The following is a 21,424-nucleotide window of genomic DNA, read 5'->3' on the forward strand; positions in this document are numbered from 1 at the left end:
GTGCAAAGCTCCTAATAAAATCAGAAACATCGATTTCATCTAGGTTCTGCAGGGACTGGACTCTCATCCAAGAGATAAGCCACATCCTTTTGCACTAAAAGTAGGCTGTTTAGAGAGAGCTTGACAAAGCAGTCAAATTGTGGAAAACAAAAAAAAACACCCAAAAAAAAAAAAAAAACACCCCAAGCCAGAAACCTCTCTTTTCCCCCATTTTCCCACCTTCCTCTTCTCTCTTCCCCTCTACTTCTTTCTCTTAGCTAACTATATATTTAGAACGTAGCTTACTATTCCTCAGGGGTGTCAAGGTTAGAGGTACACATTAAGAGAGTTCGTGAACATTCCGTTGGCAATTTTCACACATACAAAACAGAACACTTCTGGGCAGTGTTATAAATATAGGTATTATAGAATATGCCTCAATCCATGTTCTTTTTAGAAGTGTGAACAAATTTAGTGTTCTCAGATCTCAGAGTTCAAGAGTCCAAGCCTGAGATACACTGGTGTTGGCAGGTGCCTTAGGAGATGTTGCCAAATATATTAACTCATAAAAATGGAATTTGCCTTCTCTGCCTGTATAAATGTGGCTACTTTGAGAAGACTTAACCACTGGGGTGGAAATGTGATAGGTGTGGAGGAGGCCCAGAGATTGTTCTACACCTTTGTCCTCATCTTTTGTCCTATAGCTGTTTTTGTTTGTTTTGTTCCACTTTGTTCTTTCATGTCACAAGATTACTTTTTTCTCCATTTCAATGTATTTTAGGTCACTATCATCTCTCATTTGGATTACTGCAATAAATTTCATATTGGTCTCTCAGCTGCTAGAGTCTTGCTTCCAGATAATCAATAATCAACACAGCAGGCAGAGTACAGTTTATAAAATGTAAGATTTTTATACCTAATCTCACGTAAAAAGCCTCTGATGGTGTCCTGTCACCCTCAGGATGGAGCCTGAACTCTTTGACCAGGTTTCTCAGGCCGTGGCGGAGGTGGCGGAGATTTCCCCCCAGTGACCCCCGTGCATCTCGCTAGGCTCCTTTGCTGCCACTCCCTCAGTCACATTCAGTCCACAGGGTGCCTCTTCCTCCTGTTCCTTCTGTCGTATAGTATGTACTTTATTTCAGCAACTGTATTAATCTGCTAGGGCTGCCAGAATAAAGTACCAAAGACTGGGGGGCTTAAGCCACAGAAGTTAATTTTCTTGTAGTTCTGAAGACTAGAAGTCCTAGATCAAGGAGTCAGCAGGGTTGATTTCTTCTGAGGCCTCTCTCCTTGGCTGGTAGATGGCTTCTCTACTGTATCTTCATATGGTCTTTCCTGTATGTGTTTGAGTCCTAATCTCCTCTTCTTATGAGGTCATCAATCAGATTGGATTGTGCTTGCCCTAGTGACTTCACTTAACCTTAATTACCTTATCTTCAAATGCAATCACATTCTGAGGTACTGGGGATTAGAACCGAAACAAAGGAATTTTGGGAAGACACAATTCAGCCCATAATATCAACCGACTTCAATTGCTCTTTAAATTGTTCAGCATCCGTTTCCCCTTCCTGATACATTTCACCAGAATTCTATATTTATTGCCTGTGTGCCCAGAACACAAATCACACTGAACAGAAAAGATTCCTTTTACTTTTTAACCTTTCCTTCTAGAGAGTAAGCAGCTTGGAGGCTGGGACTGTGTGTATTTCACAGCTATAGATACACTGCTTACCATAGTGTCTGGCACACAGCAGGTGGTTAATAAACACTTGTTGAATGGAATGAAGCATTGCTAGTTTGTGTTTTTTTCTTCTCTTTTCAAATCAATTTACATTAACTTGAAACATATTAGGTATACCATATATGGCTAATTCCACTGATTTCAGCATGAATTTTCCTTTTAGGTTAACTTTAAAATTTTGATTGTATTTTATTTTATTTTTTTGGCCACACCGCATGGCTTGCAGGATCTTAGTTCCCAACCAGGGATCCAACCCCAGGCCCTGGCAGTGAAAGCGCTGTGTCCTAACCACTGAACCGCCAGGGAATTCCTTAACATTTTTATTGCATTTTAAACTTATTTTTCATATTGGTCCTGTGGTGTGACTGTATCGAAATAGGCATACAATTGGGAATATTGAGTTAATGCAAGGTCCCCCATTCCATGTTCTGCCTAACAGCAGTTGCATGGATTTCCAAAGTGTAAAAATACAGAAGAAAGGACAGCTTAAGAATTCAAAACTGCTATTGACCAGGTGTTTCATTGTGGAGCCTCTCTGTTGTGTACAAAAAGTTCTTAGATTTAAAGTAGGACACAGAATTCTGCATAAAACATCCCAAAGGAATTTTTGTTTTAAATGTAAGGAATGTGAAAGCAGTCAGCAGCATCGGCTTAGAAACGCCTGTGTTTCACCTAGTACCGTGAAACAGTTCTGAGTTTTTAAAGCACTGAGTTGCTTTAAAAAGGAAATAAGACTGAGGGTTGTGTACAAGTTGTTTACATATTTATTATGGGTTTTTTTGTCCCTCTTCCCCACCTTTGCTCCTTCACAGTCATTTTGAGTAAGGGATATGCAATTCGGACTTTTAAATTTCAGAAAATAAGTATTTAGGGGATTTCACCAAGGTTGCTCAATTTTTATTTTAAGTGAGGACATTAAAAGAAATCTGTGCTCATTTCCTAAATGATAGGACATTTAATTCTCCAAATATAAGATGGATATAATCTCAGAACAAAAGACAACTCTTTAAACTGAATTCATTGAGTTAAGATTTGACTACATTGTCCACCCCCCCTTTTTTTTTTTCACTTTACAATGGGCCAGTGAACATCTATTCAGAGCTGATATCTGTTTGTGGAAAGGCCCCTGAAGTTGACAAAAGAGACTGAATCTCACCTATGAGCAGGCCATTTAAACTGAGGCGGGGAGTAGAGTAGGAGTTAAAGAAGAGGTGAGTGCAGGAATGAAGGCCCTGAGGCAGAAGCAGGCACCAGGAACAGGCCTGTACCTTGGGATACAGGTAGTGGGGAAGAAAGAGGTACAGGATGAGTTGGGAGAGGTGGGGAGAAGTTAGACAAGAAGAACCTTATGGGATCCTTTTTATCGCTTCTGTTTCCTTTTTGTCTTCATAGTGCCTGATTCAAAGCTTACATATCTACTTTGCCTTCAGACATCTCAAAGTTTTGGAACTAGATGAGGATTTTAGGGGCAGAAGAAAGTACACAAGACTGATAGCAGGGCAATCTGGAATTTTCTGTAACTCAAACTCTGCCAGATTATGACTATGGCGCATTAATCTCTCATCTCAGGGATTTTGTTTCCTCACGACCTGGATAAAGATGGTTGTGAAACAGATGACAAATTATGACTCTTTTAGTTTCAAGAGTCTATGGCTATGTGATTTTAGGTTAACAAGGGACCTGTGGACTTTATGATGTCATGCAGAGGGAAAACACTGGAATATAGCCTTGAAGATATAGTAGGGAACTTGCTGTTTTCCTTCTAAAAGCAAAAAAAAAAAATCTATTTCATTAGTAAATTTTTCGTCACCCTCCTTGAAAACTGGATAAAATTTAGTGACTATAAGAGGCAAAGTTTCTACTTTCAAGAAGTTATTTTGCTAACAAAAGAAAAGAAATAAGATATTGCAATATTTTATTGGGATAAAGATAATGGCCAATTAGGAGGTAGGCTTAGGTGAAAATCTGGAAGACTTCTATCCAATACACCAGCTAATATTATTTTGTTAAGTCTCTATAGGCAAAGCGCTGTTCAAAACACTGGATCAAGTTACAGAGAACCCAGCTGATTAATAACAAAGATTCCAGAGAGACAAAAGGAACAACCACAAAAGGATTTAAAAATTAAAAATTGTGTGCTATGTATTCCCAGCTGAGGTTCAACAAAGACCTGCTCTCTTGTCTTATTCCAGCTCTCATATTGTAAACAAGTGTTCTTTTTGCAGTATGTTTAGTGCTACTTTAAAAAATTTTTCTTCATTATCTTAATTGTGGTGATGATTCCATAGGTGTATATGTCAAACCTAAACTGTAAACTTTAAATATATACAGTTTTTATATTGTAAAAAAAAAACCTGTATGATATGATCAATATAGCGGTTACAAAAACTGACATTGGCTGTTTAAGAAGAGCTCTTGGTTGTTGAAGTGGAAGGAAATCAACAAGTGGAAGTGAGGAAGAAGTGCAAAAAGACGTTATAACTTTAACTGGTCAGCCCACTATATAATTTAGGTTTATAGAGTCAACACCAAAGTATTTTTCCTTTGTGCTCTCTAAACCCTAGTTCCTTAATCTATAAAATAGGTACAATAATCCTTCCCTCAGTGAGGTTTTACAAGAATCAAGTGAGATAATATAGATTGTAAGTGATTTGTACATGATTGAATATGAAGATCAACAATGGAAAAAGGGGGAAGAGAGTAAAGAGGCAGGACAAAAGATGCAAGGGAGAGAACGAGAATAGTAAACAACAAGGCTGTCAGAGCCCGTGTATTAGAGCAGCAGGGCCCCAAGTGAGGACCCACTCTATGAAGCAGCGGGCGAAAGCTTCTGCTGGAACCTGTTAGCAATGTAAATTACGCACACCTCCTGAGTCAAGGCACTCTGGGGCTGGGGCCCAGAAATCTGTGTTTTATCAGGCCCACCAGGGAATCTGGATGCGTGCTCAAGTTTGAGAACCGCCGTTACAGAAAACCATGAACATGGTGCAGGCAGTCTAGAGCAGCTGTTCCTGTACTCATTTAAGAAACAGTTATCAAGCACCAACTCTGTTTCAGGACTGGTGTAGATTCTGAGGTTACAGAGACGGCGTCATTTGCCATCATTACTCCCTAGGCACTTTTCAAGTCACTTCTTTCCTAGTGCTACTTTAAAAAAATTTTTCTTCATTATCTTAACTGTGGTGATGGTTCCACAGGTGTATATGTCAAAACCTAAACTGTATACTTGAAATATATAGTTTTTATATTGTAAAAAAAATTGTGTGATATGATCAATATAGCGGTTACACAAAGTGACGCTGGCTGTTTAGGAAGAACTCTTGGTTGTTGAAGTGGAAGGAAATCAACTATCAATAACAACCCTCAGGGCTTGGCTCTCTTTTGGCTGCACATACTAGGTCTTGATTTTTTCCCCCCTTGTTCCTTTGTATTGATAAATCCTAAATTTACATCTCTCTTCTCCAGTTTATCCAATCTCCTTTCATACTTTCAACAGTTTTCAGGTAGAACTCTTGATGTCACTACAAATTCAACATGTGTAAAGCGAATAGCCTACTCTTCCTTTCCATGGGGCTCCCCTTCCCATGTTCCTATTTACAGTTTTCCAATTGAGTCTATGGTATCACACCTCTTTCTGTTTAAGGGCATGAACTCCAGAGCCAGGGTTCAAATCCCAGTTCAGCCATTTATTAACGACAATGTGAGCTGTTTACTTAATGTTTCTACACGTCAGTTTCCTTGACTATACAAAGAGATGATAATAGCACCTATCTCTTGGGGTGTTGTGAAGATTAAACGAGTCAGTCTATAGGAAAGTTTTAGAAGAATGACCAGCACAAAACAGATGTGCAATAAATGATAGTATTATTATGGGTAGCATGGGTATTGATTCTTTCTCTTTTGTTCCTTATATTCTCCAGTATCTGTTAATTCTTCTTTCAGATTTGCTGTCAGGGACATTAGAGTTGACTCTCCAGCATCCCTTCCACTCCATTAGATAGACAGTCTGAGCTATGAGTATACGTTCTCAAGGGGATCTGCTCACTCCAGGGGTAAAAATATGACCTAAGATGAACTAATTAAGCAGAAGGGACAGATCTGTTTTCATGCTTGAGAGGAGAGATCGCTCATTCTCTTCTTCTGAATGGAAACAGGGAAGCACATTGTCCCTATTGCTGCGTAAGCCTCCTTCATCACAAGGCAGGTCAGCCTGAGGACAGTTTTATCTCACTCCACCAAGGATGGAGAGTGGAGAGGTGGAAAGAGCCTTGGTCCTTGAAAACAATGCCCTCGCTGAACCTCCGAATCAACCACATTTGAAGACATCTACTGCTAGACGTCTTGCTATGTGAGATAAATTTCTTTCCTTAAGAAAATGTAACTTGGAGTTTATATAAGTAAATCACTTTCTATTGTTATTACTAGATTTTAGGATCTTTATAAAAGTTGACTATCTTTTTCTGCTTCTATTCTTTTCCCACCCATTTCAGTGGATATCACAAATCATTTAAGCATCTTTTTCTAATTACGACTGAAGTAATCTCTGAAATCATCAAACCCAAATGTAATTCAACCAGTGTATGTCTTTCATAACTAGCACCTTCTACCTGTCAAACTGGAATTCTTATTATTTTGTCTTCTTTCCTAAATTTCACAGAAAGCTAAGTTCCAGTTTAATATCATCAAGCTTACCAAACCCAAGGCCAAAGTCTTAATTCTTCTGGTTTTTAATTTACTTTTGGTTCATGCTTGACCAAGTCAGTTAATGGTACCACTTATTTGTTCAGAAGAAAAAGTTATACTGATTCCTCCCTTTGCCTCCCCCATCACATTCATACCATTTGCCAGTCCTATGAGTCTTACAGCTATGAAAGGTGGGAACCTGTCACTCTTCCCCATCTCAGTTATACTACCTTAGACCGACCACCATCATCTCTCTCCTGGACTATCTTTACTAGTCCTAACTTATCTTCCTACATTCACTTTTGCTCACTGCCTCTACTGGCCTCCCTCCCACCATATTTTTTTCTTTATTTTAACAACTAGGCGTAATAAATACTCCTCTTTGAAAAATTCCAATGGCTTGCCTTTCTTATTTGGAAAACATTTGTAGTCTTCACTATGTTTTCTCAAGGTTCTATAATACAACTGGGCTCAACTAATTCTTCAATCTCCTTTCATACTATTCTCTTGTTTGTTCACTCTGAGCCACCCTGGACTCCTTGTCATTGTTTAAACATTCCAAGCTGTTTCTAACTTCAGAGCTTTTATATTTGTTGTTACCTACGCACAGAATACTCTTCCTACACACTTTATGTTCAAGAACGTAATTAAACATTGCCTCCCTAGAAAGGTTTTCTGTGACCCATACTGATCCATCTTTATTATCTGAGTTATACTTTCTTTATTGCATGTTTTCCAATAAGAAATTATCCAATTTATTTGTTCTCTTATTATCGTATGTTTCCTCCTTCAACTCTCCAGAATAATGTAAGCTCCAGGAAAGCAAAACCTGTTAATCTTTTTCACTATTTTATCTCTAGAAAAACGAAATAGTATCAAGCACTAAGCTGCTCAACAAATATTTGTTGGTTGAATGAATAAACATTATTCCTATTCTCTAGTAAGTTGCTTGTGTTAGTAACTGCAAGTGAGAGTAGGACTATCTTTTCCCCCTGAAACATTACTTAAGAACCTGTTGAATATGTACTACATAACTATTTATTATGGAAAAAATTTAAAAAGGCATAAGATAAGTTTTGCAATTTTTTTGTAAGCTAAGAACTTAGAACATATTTGAAAAAGTATGAACACAAGAAATGATTAACCAAAAAGTGACATATGTGGTACAGAGTAGATAAAATATAGAAACACAATGAAGTGCTTGATTAGAGCTGAATTTGCTAGGAAGACTTATGCTGAGGATGGGTCAGGAGTTGGAAACCACAGAATACATAAGATTTGGGTAGGTTTGGAGAGAAAGGGATAATCGTGACACAGTGTGCTGAGACTCAATTAGGATAGTGACTGTGGAATGGAAAGGAGAAAAAAGCAAAAAAGGGACATTTGAAAGCAAGTTTTGGCCTCAACCTTTTTTTCCTTATCTCTATGTCCTTTCCATGGGCTATGTCTCTGGCTTTCATTATCTTAATGGAGAGTTTGCCCAAATCTATATCTATCCTTCCAGCCTCTCCCTCAAGCTCTCACCCCGCATTGTCATTTGTCTGTCAGAGTCTCTACATTTCCCTGTATGGATGCACCACTGTCCAGTGTCTCAGACTCACCATGTCTAGATCAAAATTAGCACTTCCACTCTCAAACCAGTTTTTGCTCCTGGCTTCTTTTCTGAGAATAACTTCCCCATCTCCAATCTGGGGCAAGGCTAAGGATTTCAGAATCATGTTTGGTTTCCCTTTCCTTCAACTCTGTGTCTAGCCAATGGCCAACATCACCCCTACAATGTCTCTCTGTTTCCTTCCATTTCTATTGTCTTTAGTTCGTGTCTTTTACTTTTCCTTAGTGATTCATTCACCCATTCATTCAACTAATATTTATCAAACATCTGCTATGTGGTAGGCTTTCTTGTAGATGCTTGGAATAAATCTCTGAATAGAGCAGACAAAAGCCCCTACCTTCTTGGAGCTTATATTATAGATATAGTAACTTCCTACTGGCATCCTCCTTTCTAGTTAATTCCTTTTTTATTTCATTGCGTACATTCTTTCTAGACTGATCAGAAAGCACACTTCTGATTCTGGTTAGTCTTTATACTGAGTTCTTCAATGACTCTCCATATCATAATCCACACAGCTTGCCCTGATATTCAGAGCCCCTGGGTTCTGCTCTGTCCTATCTTATCAGTCTTAATGAAGTACTCAGCAACGCTCTACTGAATATATTTTGGCTGGGAGGCAATCTGTTTGACAAATTTCTGCAGTTGCTAAAAAACACAGAAGAGATTCATATTAGTAAAATTGGTGTTGATTAGCTCAAAGAATATGAGAGACTGCCCAGAAGGGTCATGCTGACTTTTATAGGGGGTGCTACATAGATCTTCATTAATTAATAGAAAAGAAGCAAAAAGTTGACTAAAATCATCAGAATAAAAATATTAGAATAGAAAAGATTATTTTGGAAAAAGACTGAAAACCTTATCGGAACAGAAATCCCACCACACTTAGTTTCAGGGTGCTGGCTCCTCCCATCATATCTCCCTGTCTTACCATGGAACATTGGTAAGAACATCATCAAGGCACAATTTTTATATACATTTTCTGAGACCAGTAATATGTAAAATAAAAACATGTTGAATTTCAATCATTTAAAATAGTCACTAACATTATTTCAAACATAAATAGCTTCATAAAGTGACAGGTATAGAATGGATTATCAAGAAAAAAGGTGAATGCACGCTTTGAGGTATATTTCTGTTTGAAGTTAAAGCAAGGAACTATACTCATTAAAACAAAAATCATTGTTGCCTCTGTTAGATATTATTCTGGACTACATAGACTCATAAATATTATTCCATATGGAAATCTTATATTTTTATCTTAGCCATAATTTAGTTCCAGAAATAGTACAGCCAGCCTTCTGTATTCTACACCTACAGATTCAACCAACCAAAGATTAAAAATATTTGGAAATAAATTTCAGGAAGTACCCCAAATCAAAACTTGAATTAGTTGTATGCCAGCAACTATTTACATAGCATTTACATTGTATTTACAACTATTTACATAGCATCTACATTGTATTAGGTATTATAAGTAATTCTGAGATGAGTTAAAGTATGCAGAAAAAAAGAAAGTATATGGGAGGATGTGTGTAGGTTATTTGAAAATATTATGCCGTTTTACATAAGGGACTTGGGCATCCATGGATTTTGGTATCCATGGGGGTCCTGGAACCAACCCCTTGTGGATACCTAGGCATGACTGTAGGTTCTGTTTCATATTAGTAAGCATTCAACATGTGATTAGTCAATCTGGCCAATTATGAAGTTAGTTTTTTCTAGCTGCTTAAAGAACTATGAAATGAGATGGATAAAAGGCAATTATGGATTCCTCCCATTAAAAAGTCATGATGAATGAAAACCTCCATGAAGGAAGAATTAAAGTTTTGGCCAAGTATAGTCTTAAGCTATTTGTAGCAAAACAAGATAAAAGGGAGGGAAAATAATTACAGAATCCTCCCACAGCTTTCAATTTTCAATACTTGTACTGTTTCCTTCTGATCAGCTGATGCAAGGCAGCTTCAGTTGCAAATGGATCTGCCCCCTCAGCATAATGGGAGACTCTGCTGGCGTGCTGTTTAAGATTCTGAAAGTTACCTGAATTTCAGGGGAACTAAAATGCCATTCAGTATCTTAATGTGAGAGAAGACAGCTCCAGGAGCAGCATGAAGGCACTTTGGATGCTTGCTACCATGGTGCACATGGGGGTGTGTGTGTTTAGGGAAGTGGGAGTGGGAACTACGGCATTACGGTGTTGGACAGCATGAGTTCAAACCTGGCTCTGCAACTTATTAGCTTTATGTCCTTGGAAAACTGCTCAGCTTTTCTGTGACTCAGTTTCCTCATCTGTAAAAGGAAGTTAATCATGGTATTTACCTTTTATGGTTATTGGGAGGATTGAATGACTTAATATAGTTAGGGCACTTAGGTAGCACCTGGTTGGCTCATAGTAAGCCTTTAATGAATGTTAACTATTATCTTAGGCTATAGTATAGTTTCTCTGTAAGTTAAGGATAACATAATCCATAGCGTTCTATCTGCCACTTGTGCTACTTGTTCTGCATGTCTATAAAGTAGTGATAATTTAAAAAGCCGATGCAGGGGACACAGGTTCGTGCCCCGGTCCGGGTGGATCCCACGGGCCGCGGAGCGGCTAGGCCTGTGAGCCATGGCCGCTGAGCCTGCGCGTCCGGAGCCTGTGCTCCGCAACGGGAGAGGCCACAACAGTGAGAGGCCCGCATACCACAAAAAAATAAAAAAATAAAAATAAAAGGAGATTGAATTTTTAAAACAGTAAAAAATGTCTTGGGGCTGAGTCTGGTGAGTAAAATGGGTCGTTTGAATAGAAAAACTGTGATGTAAGTATAATGGAATAAGAGTGTTTTTGAGAGAGGCTTATAAATGACTCTGGAGGGTGTGTGTGTGTGTGTGTGTGTGTGTGCCTGAGTGTGTGTGCATCCATGTGTGTGCATGAATGTGTGCTTTGAAGTGCAATACACATTTAACCTTTTAAGTTCTGCAATGTTGTGTTATAAACTCAGCCTTTAGTCTCACCTAATTTACACCACTATAATAACTATGCTTTTTGAAAACAACTGCCTTTTGAATGAAATGATACTTACTCAGATCTAGAAACAGCACAAATCTTATTTTTAAAAAAGGCTAATCCAACTTGCTTCCTGCAAAGCAGCTTGGTCCAATGTCGCAGACTCATTATCCAGCTGAAATACTGCTTTGTGTCTTGAACTAGTCATCTATCTTCTCTGTACCTCAGTACTTTTCTCAAAAAAGTCTAATAAAGATTCTTGTTTATAAACGGTACTCTCTTGTACCTTAGATGAAGTGTTCCCCAAATGCTGTATGATGTAAGTACAAGGAAAACAGAATCACATTAACACTTCAGAATCTACTCCATGAGATTGCACTGCCTGATGGCTGAGTTTGTGTTCAGCAGTGAGAATGTTATATGCTTAAGGGTAAAGTCTTGTCATTTTCTTAAAATTTCGCTACTGCTTTGCAAGATTAATAAAACTAATCTCAAGTCATATAGTAGCATATATGATAAATATTTTTGAAATATTCACATACTGGAAATATCATCAACGGTACTTATACCTCCATTTATTTAGACCAAATACTGCAATAAATGTAAATCACTTTGGTTCTCCACTGGAAGCAGCAGTCAGAGTGATTGGTAAACCCCACAGGATGTTAGTCACAAAAATAGCTCCATCAGGATTCAGGAAACAGAAAAAAGTGACAAAAAAGCTACCTCACTTTTTCTCTTTCATTGAAGTTCCCTAAATTCAGCATTCTAAATTTAAAACAAATGTTTTAAAGGGGGATTGCTTTGAAATATGAATAGTACATTCTTTTCAGTGGTTTCCAGAGGCTATTCCTTGTTTAATATATGCATATTACATGAGAAAAGAAAGTGATTTCCTTCATTTAAATGTTAAAATGTATATTATTGTCTTAAATAAAAATATACGTATAAACATATATTAGTATTTTCTTCTACTATCTCCCTTTGAAAGTGAACCTTCAATGTTCCCTCTGGTTTTGCAGCTCCTCAAACATATTTTCTTACTTTATATAAACATGTGCATCTAAACTATCTATTTTTCTTAATCTAGAACAGAGAATGTGAATGTGATGAAATCAGTTGGTTTTAGCACTGTGTATGTGTGTGCGCGCATGTGTGTGTGTAAGTGTTGGTATATACAGTTGACCCTTGAACAATGTGGGGTTAGCAGTGCTGACCTTCCTCATAGTAGCAAATTTCCATGTAACTTATGTTATAGGGGTATCCTAGGTTCCTCCTTATCTGAGGTTCCTCCATGTCTGCCATTCTGCACCCCTGGATTCAACCAACAGTGAATCATGTAGTACTATAGTATGTACTATTTAAAAAAATTCATGTATGAGGGGGCCTGAGCAGTTCACACCTATGTTGTTCAAGGGTAAACTGTATATATAATTAAAAAAATAATATCTGGTTTGTGAGAGAGGAGAACAATACTACTAGGGATATATTAACATGGTTTGAGCAACTATAGAACAAAAATCTGTAAGCCAGAAGATTGTTTGACATATCAAAGTATCTACTAAGTAGTGGCTTATCATGTTGTTTTAAAATACCCATTACTTTTCTAGAAATAATTTTCCAGTTGGTTTTACTTAGAGGTGAAATAGAGCTTAAGCAAAACTTGTAATAGATGAACAAGAAGGAAGAATAAGAGTTGGAAGGAGAAGAAAAGAGTGGGCTGTTTATGGCCACTTGGATCTGCACATCCTTCCCCTTTCAGATTCCTGGATTATATGTACTCCTCTGATTTCCACCAAGTCCTGTCCATCCCTCTTCAAACTGTACCTTTTTTTCTAATCTTTTCTCCTTCTCATTGAGAACATTCTCACTGCTTAACAGCTGGAATACTACACCGCCTTGTAAATGGCCTTCCTCAGCTGAACTCTGTCTTCGTCTAACCCAACACCTGGGACCCTTCAAATACTCCTTTCTCTAGATATTCTCCTCTTCAGAGCCCCACAAAGCTGGTGAGGACACAAGCTCTAAACTGTGTTTGAGTCCTAGCTCTACTTGTCATTAATGTGTGACTTTGTAAGATACATAACTCTGAGTCTCAGTTTCCTCAAGTTTATAAATGCAATTAATAAATGCCCAATTCACAGAGCTGTGGTGAGCATTATATGAAATACATCAAGTGTTTAGCACAGTATACACTTATTAGACAGCAGCTATCAATGTTTTGGTGTATCACATTTAATTTTCGCTTCTCTACCTGTATTCACTTGCCAACATTCTCTCCAGTCAAGTTGTTCTTTCTCATTGTCCTTTCACTACACGATGACTGTTTTCACTTGTTATTTCATGTTTTTCTGAGTTTCATGTTTTTCTTACCTGTACCCGTCCCCATATCCAAATTCTATTTTCCCTTGAAGTCTTCCAGCTCAAGTCTAATAAAATCTTTTCTATCCTACTCAGCAATGATTTCCTTTTCTCTAATTTTTTCAGCATTGTCTACATAATACAGTTTAATATATAAGTTCATATTACTTAATGTTGACATATGTATCTTGATAATGTCACTCCTGCTCTCAGAGTGGAGGGACTGTATATATTTTGTATGTCTAAAGAGAAAACAATTAATTTGTTTGTTTGACTTCTGGTTATATCCTTCCAGCCAATCAAGTGCAGAGTTTTAAGCCAGTTGGTGACTTATTTTGGAGCTGCTATAGGCAATCAGTGGAGGCTGCTTTTTTCTCTTCCTGAAAAGGGAACAAAGTGCTTAGAAAGCTGGGAAATAAAAGGATTAGGGATCTATGATTTTAAGTTAAAGAAATATTTTCTACCTTCCTTTTTGGAATGAAAGTATAAAAATTCTTACAGCTGTGAGTGGAAAGAAAGGTGGACATGTGATGTTTGTTTTCTCTTTCTTGTCAGTTTTACTAATCATTGTATGAAAAATTAGAGAAACCAAGATAAATAGAAAATTATTATGATAAGAAAAGATAGAAGACTTTTTAATATCAAGTAAGCACAAAGGATAAGTACTCAACGTATTTGGTTATAAGTTAATAGGCTCATTTTTGAGCACAAAGTTAGGTAGATCTTTTATTCACTCATCAAATATTTATTGAATGCTTACTCTATGCAGGCATGAGGTAGGCACTGGGAAAAGACTATATCCAAGTAGTTCAAAACTAAACAAATAGGGCTTCCCACCATCAGTTTCTGTGTCTATAAAATGAGGATAATAATAGTACTTACCTCATGTAAGAACTCAGGGTCTGGTACACAGTAAGCATTATACAGTATGTTTTATATTATTTTTATAAGCTTTTAAAAGAAAGATAAGGGAAGACAAGGTGCATGAACACCAAAAAACTAAACATAGAAGTAGAAAATTTCCAGTTTTATTGCTTTTTTTTGATTCTGAGCAAGTTATTTACCCCTTTGGACTAGTTATCCCTGGTAAAAAAAGGGAACTACTGTACATTCCATTTCTAAAAATTCTGAAATTCTGTGATTAGGTTGAAATATTGTTTATGCATTTTGCCACTCTCCATGAATTCAACAAAATCATTCTCCATGTAGTTTGAAATATGTCCTTGTTTTTGTGCCACTAGGTGGTTCTATTCCCAAAGTTTAGGGTTAGCAGCCAACAGGCGAAAAGGGACTCTTTTATTGATGAAGCATAAAATTAAACTCATGAGTTAGTTACTCCCTGACATCCACTAAGATGTGAGAACAGGGGTGAGCTTGTACTAAATGCTCAATAAATATTTTTTGTTATCTTTTTAGCCTTATGAATAGTTAAGGTTCTAAGATCGACACTGGAACTAATTTTATTAACAGCATAATGATATCACTCTGAAAAATTCAGTTCTCTTCCATTCACAGATGTCTTTAATGTAACAACTTTTGATGATTTTATTATACTAAGAACTATTGTGAGACAAAGGCCACAGAAAACATTTGATGAACAAACAGTGTCAGAGAATTCATTGTAAACATTACCCACCACACTAGTACTCTGACCCATATATCTGGTGAGATATATAAATTCTTTAATTTCTGCTACCAAATTATCTACTATCTGTAGAGACCAACGAAACAAAATTCTTCTATCCAAATCTACAGTCATGTATTGTAGCACTTATTGGTCCTTAAAAGTCACTCCTGTACATGTCCACGCGCATACAATTGCACAAGTGAGCATATCACTACAGCCTATGCCTCTGATGCCTGACATGATGCTTGCCACAGCTCAGGACCATCCACTCAGTGTATGTACTTGTAGACTAATAACTCTAATAACTGTGCACTAATATGCAAGTGTGTAATAAAGAAACAGACAACATTTCATATGATTGTTCTGAAGTCATTAAAACGTAAAGCATACAAGATATTGGGCAGATAATAAACGTAGTTACTATATCATTATATAATATTTATTACATCTTAAAGTACTTTGATATCTAATATGTGTGGTATAGGCACATAGTTACTTGAGATATAATTAGTATTTACTTATTAAAAATCACTCTGAATACTGTCATTTCACTGAATATAATCACATGAGCAATCAGTGATCTAGTTTAACTAGTGATCCAGGATAAGTTGTTGTAGTAAAGCTATTTATAATAATTTCTAAAGTATAATACAATGATTAAGTGTGATGGTCTCTATAACTTTTAAATTAGTTAATAAAAAGGAGTTCTTTTTTCCCTGATGGCTATAGCAAAAGGGAATGAATGCAGATATTTTCTGGGTTCAGGGAGAGAGTTTAGGTGATAGATTAACGCTGCACATATGTATAGAGGGGGGCTGGCCAGATCGTGTTTCTTTCCTCTCTCTTCCTCCAGATGTGTCCAGGGGACTAGAATGCAGAGTGTCATTATTAAGGAACTCCACAGAGAAGGACAATTTAAATTGTCAACATCCATGATGCTAATCAAAGGAAAAATAATGCTCATTGCTTAATATTGTGTTTTAGTAGTTCAATGAAATATATTCACTCAGAATTAAAATCTCTGTAAGGTAAAACACCACATGGATAATATGAAATAGAACATTTGGTGTGATTGATTAAATACTTCTTTAATTGCTATTATGTTTGTGTATTGATTCTATTGGCTTCATTTTTTTTGGCATAAAAGACCCAGAAATCAGGTCTGGAAACAAAAAATATCTGTAGTGAAGAAAAAGCCAATTAACCTCAAGTAAGGAATAAACCATCCTTTTCCTGATGACCTGGTTCATGTTAAGGATCCATTAAACTTCTCTGCTGGTCTTTTACCATAAAACTCTGGCATTCCCTTCATTCCATTATGCTTTCCATCCTCTCTTCTAAATTCATAAAAACAATGGTGTGCCTCTTCTAACAAGTAGAAGAACAGTGGTGGTCCCTGGGACGAGAAGCTGCGTAGAGACCTGCAGTTGACCCGCAACTCACAGCAGAATTCAGCCAAATCACAGCTCTTACGCTCCATCAATGAGAAATAACTTTTTTTTTTGATGTGGACCATTTTTAAAGTCTTTATTGAATTTGTTACAATATTGCTTCTGTTTTATGTTTTGGATTGTTGGCCGCGAGGCATGTGGGATCTTAGCTACCTGACCAGTGATCAAACATGCACCCCCTGCATTGGAAGGTGAAGTCTTAACCACTGGACCACCAGGGAAGTCCTGAGAAATAACGTTTTTAAAGTCACTGATTTGGGTTGTTTGCTACACAGAAAAGGTGACTAATGTAGGACCCTAGAGTTAATTTAATATCTTCATTTGCTGATAAAGAGAGAGGCTTAGGTTTTTAGTTAGCTAACAGAAGAGTTATAACATAAATTTGGACTACTGACTTGTTTTGTTAAACACAAAATGCCTGGCTTTTTGTTATCTTGAAATTTGGAGGAATACAACTCAAATAGTTTAAAATTTGGGGCCTTAGTACTACCTAGAGTACTACCCAGTACTGCTCTCTTTCATCTGGCTTTAGCTTTTAGAAAATAGGTACAAAAATGTCTAGTAATAAATCAAATAAATCAGTGGCAAACAGAACATACTTCTACCTGAAAGATATTTCTCTCTCTTAGGTCCAACCTTGTTTGGTAGTAGAGATAATAAAATGCAGTGATCTTGTAAATTCCTTTCAGGCCCAAGTCTTTCATCTACATCATTAATATAAAATACACATTTAAAATGTTCTCTCTTAAACAACTTATAATAGAAAATTCTGACTTTAGGATGAGTATAATTTCTTAATAAACTGTCTCCTAAATTTCCATGACAAAGTTTCACGTATACTTTGACACCAATGACAGACTCGAAAATTTTTACTCTTTTCCTTTGCAAAATTGATATGGAAACATCCCTATCAGTATGTGCTTCAAAACTTTAACCTGGTCCTGAAGTTTATTTTATGCTTTGGTGTTTTTAGAAAGGAATTAATTTTGCTAACTCTATGACAGTTTTAGCCGCTAAAAATTCAGAGGCTAAACTCAATTAAGTTTTTATTTTATTTTGCGTATCAGTTTTTTGAGAATAACGAGTTATATGCAGCAGTAACTTTTCCCTGTTTATGAGAAAAATAATACTTTAGTACACGCTTTAGGAAATGTCTTATTGAACAATCACTTATAATTCCCTTTTGTTGTTGTTGTTTACTGTGGCTTTCCAAACAAAGAAAACAAAATGTAGTAAACTAAATGGAGTAACCAAGTGGATTTTCCTTTTTCTATATTTCCTCTCTTCTTATTTGGACCACACACAAATCTTACCTTTGTGAAAAAACATCCCGGTAAGGACTGCCATGCTGCAATGCAATTCCATATCCTCGATCAGCAACAGTATTCCCAATGGTGTAAAAGGAGCAGTCTGGGTCATTGATAGCCACGTATTCCAATACAGCTGCATCCCATACAAAAGCATAATTTCCATATTTTACCTGTGCAAATATGGAGAACAAAAGAAGAAAATAGGATTTAAGGTTGGAATTTTAAGTCATATAGACAGGATAAAAAAGGTTACATTGGTATATATTTAATTGTGCAAAAAATTAATAGGACCTGTATTTCAGACTAAACACCTATTCTGCATGAGAATTTGGCTTCTGGTTAATTTACAGCTCTGTTCTCTTGGAAATGTAATAAAGTTGGAATGTAAAATGACGCCTGAGTAGTAAATGTCATCTGAACTGGGAGAACAGTAAATGCAGGAAAGGAAACCATGTCATTGAGCTTCTCTGAGTGCAGTAATTCTTATAGCTGGCTTGTGTCTTTGGGGACCCTGGAAATTGTGCTTTTGGAGTTGTTACAAGAGATATTGACTCCTTTGGATTATTAGGCTTCCAAGCCAGATAGGCTTTTGCACCCACCCAATATGGGTATCATCTTCTTGCCTGTGATGTATATTCTAAATGAATTCTGCAAGTAAAACTCACACTGAAGAGAAATAACTAACACTGGCCTGCTGGCAAGATACATTTTTTGTCCTTCTAAGTTAATCTGTTGCCAAGTGTGACCTATGGTAATCTTGTAGCCAAACTTGGTGGGCATTGCGATAAGGAAAAAAATAATTATACAACCTTGTCTGTCACCATGTAGGGAACATGACTTTATTCTGGGTTGTTTACAATATCTTTTAGTGATTATCTTTTTTTCCCTCAGTAACCTAAGTCAAAATTTTATCAAAAATAAATACTGATATTAATAAAGTTAATTTAGAAAATTATTACATATACAGAACTTAATGAATTCATAAAATAAACAGAACTAATAATTAAATCAAATATTGTTTGTTTATTTGCTTATTTATTTATTTGAGGGGAAAGTAATTTCTTGGTAAATCTGATTAGGGAAAAAGAAAAAATGTATATGTACAGGTAGAGGGAATAATGTCAGCAAAATGGGTGAATAGGAGGTCCCTCACCTTCATAACCCCAGAGAAACGACAATTTAGCAGCCATCCACAGACAAAAGTGCCTTTGTGTGAGCCTTGGGACCCAGGCTGCAAAACTCTGGTGGAGTCTAAAACTGACCAAAAATGCTTTCAGAAGGTAGGCCTGTACCCCAGTGGCCGGTTGGTTAACTGTGGTCCTGGCTGTAGTCCTAGAAGCAGCCCTATTTCCCTGTGGACTCTGCTCCAGATATGTAAAGGTAACAGGTAAGGATGTCCATTCTCACCACTTCAATACAGTACTGGAAGTTCTAGCCAGAGTAATTAGACAAGAAAAAAAATCCACATTTGAAAGGAAGAAGTGAAATTATCTCTATTTGCAGATGACATGATCATATGTGTAGAAAATCCTAAAGAGTATACAAAAAACTACTAAAACTAATAAACACATTCAGTCAAGTTACAGGACACAAAATAAACATACAAAACATTGTGGCATTTCTATACACAAACAATGAACTACCTGAAAAGGAAATTAAGAAAAGCCCATTTACAAAACAACAAAAAGAACAGAAGAAACTAAATCAAAGAGGTGAAAGATTTGTACAGTGAAAATTACAGTAATGAAGGGAATTAAAGAGGACAAAGATAAATGGAAAAACATCTTATGTTCATGGATTGGAAAAATATTGTTAAAATATCCTGACTACCCAAAGTGATATACAGATTCAATAAAATCCCTATCAAAATTCCAATGGCATTCTTTACAGAAATAGAAAAAACAATCCTAAAATTCATATGTAACCACAAAAGACCCAAGATTACCAAAGCAATCTTGAGCAAGAAGAACGAAGCTGGAGGCATCATGTCTCCTGATTTTAAAATATGTTGCAAAGCTATAGTAATTGAAACACTATGGTACTGGCATAAAAACAAACATATAGATCAAGGGAGCAAAATAGAGATCCCAGAAACAGATCCAACACTTATGGTCAACTAATCTTCTGAAAGGATGCCAAGAACACATAATAGGGACAGGATAATCTCTTCAATAAATGAAGCTGGGAAAACTGGATATCCACACAGAGGAAATGAGCTTGGAATCCTATCTCACACCATATACAAAAATCAACTCAAAATGGATTAAAGACTTAAGCATAGGACCTGAAACTGTAAAATTCCTAGGAGAAAACACAGGGTAAAAGCATCTTGACATTTGTCTGGATAATGATTTTTGGATATGACATGATCAAAAACATAGGAAACAAAAGCAAAAACAGACAAATGAGCTATCAAACTAAAAAGCTTCTGCACAGCAAATGAAATAATCAACAGAGTGAAAAGGCAGGCTATAGAATGGTAAAAAAATATTTGCAAACTATATATCTGATAAGAGGTTAATGTCAAAAAAATATATATAGGGAACTCCTACGACTCCATAGCAAAAACATAAAACTTGATTAAAAAATGGGAAAAGGACATTTCTCAAAAGAAGACATACAAAAGGCCAAAAGATACATGAAAAGGTGCTCAATATTACTAATCATCAGGGAAATGCAAATCAAAAGCACAATGAGATATCATCTCAAACTTGTTAGAATGGCTATTACCAAAAATGACATGACATGTCATTTGAAATGAAATGACAAGACTAAGCGAGAAGATGGAGAAAAGGGAATCCTTGTACCCTGCTGTTGGGGTGTAAATTGTTACAGCTAGTAGGGAGGCTCCTCAAAAAAAATAAAAACAGAACTACCATATGATCGGGTATATATCCAAAAGAAATGAAATCAGGATCTCAAAGATATATATGCACTCCCAGGGTCATCACAGCATTATGCATAATAGCCAAGATACAGAAACAACTTAAATGTTCATCAACAGATGAATGGGTAAAGAAAATGGATAAATAATAATGAATATACAATGGAATATTATTCATCTTTCAACAAGAAGGAAATTCTGCCATTTGCAACAACATGGATGAACCCAGAGGACATTATGCTAAGTGAAATAAACCAGACACAGAAAGACAAACACTACATGACCCCACTTACATGTGGAATCTAAAATAGTCAGACTCACAGAAGCACAGAGTAGAATGGTGGTTGGTGGGGGCTGGGAGGTGGGAGAAATGGGGAGATGGGGGTCAAAGGATACAAAATCTCAGTTATGCAAGATGAATACATTCTGGAGATTTAACATACAGCACGGTGAGTAGAGTTAACAATACATGGTATTACATATCTGAAATTTGCTAAGAGGGTATATCTTAAGTGTCCTTTTGACAAGAAACCGTAACTATGTGAGATGACGGATGTGTTGATCAGCCTCATTGTGGTGATCATTTCACAATGTATACTTAGATCAAAACATCAAGTTGTGTACCTTAAATATATATAGTTTTTTGGGCAGTTGTACATCAATAAAGTTAAAAATACAGATAGCTAGAAACTGGAAATGAAATAAAATATTCAGAAAGATGTTCAAAAATAATTGTATGCATGATTCCATAGGAATAAAATTAAAATGTCAATAATGTTGATAATTTCCT

The 21,424-nt window shown here is 36.4% G+C and overlaps 1 protein-coding gene across 2 annotated transcripts in view; it reads right to left on the bottom strand.

Annotated features, from left to right (window-relative positions):
- The window catches only part of GRID2 (glutamate ionotropic receptor delta type subunit 2), a 1,366,547-nt gene that overhangs the window by 101,942 nt on the left and 1,243,181 nt on the right, over window positions 1-21,424 (bottom strand). For both annotated transcript variants that reach the window (XM_032633736.1, XM_032633737.1), the window contains one exon: window positions 17,754-17,920. In XM_032633736.1, the coding sequence (XP_032489627.1) occupies window positions 17,754-17,920 (167 nt within the window). The remainder of the gene's footprint in view (window positions 1-17,753; window positions 17,921-21,424) is intronic.

Source organism: Phocoena sinus, chromosome 5 (assembly GCF_008692025.1).
Source record: "Phocoena sinus isolate mPhoSin1 chromosome 5, mPhoSin1.pri, whole genome shotgun sequence".
In the NCBI taxonomy this organism is placed as follows: Eukaryota; Metazoa; Chordata; class Mammalia; order Artiodactyla; family Phocoenidae; genus Phocoena; species Phocoena sinus.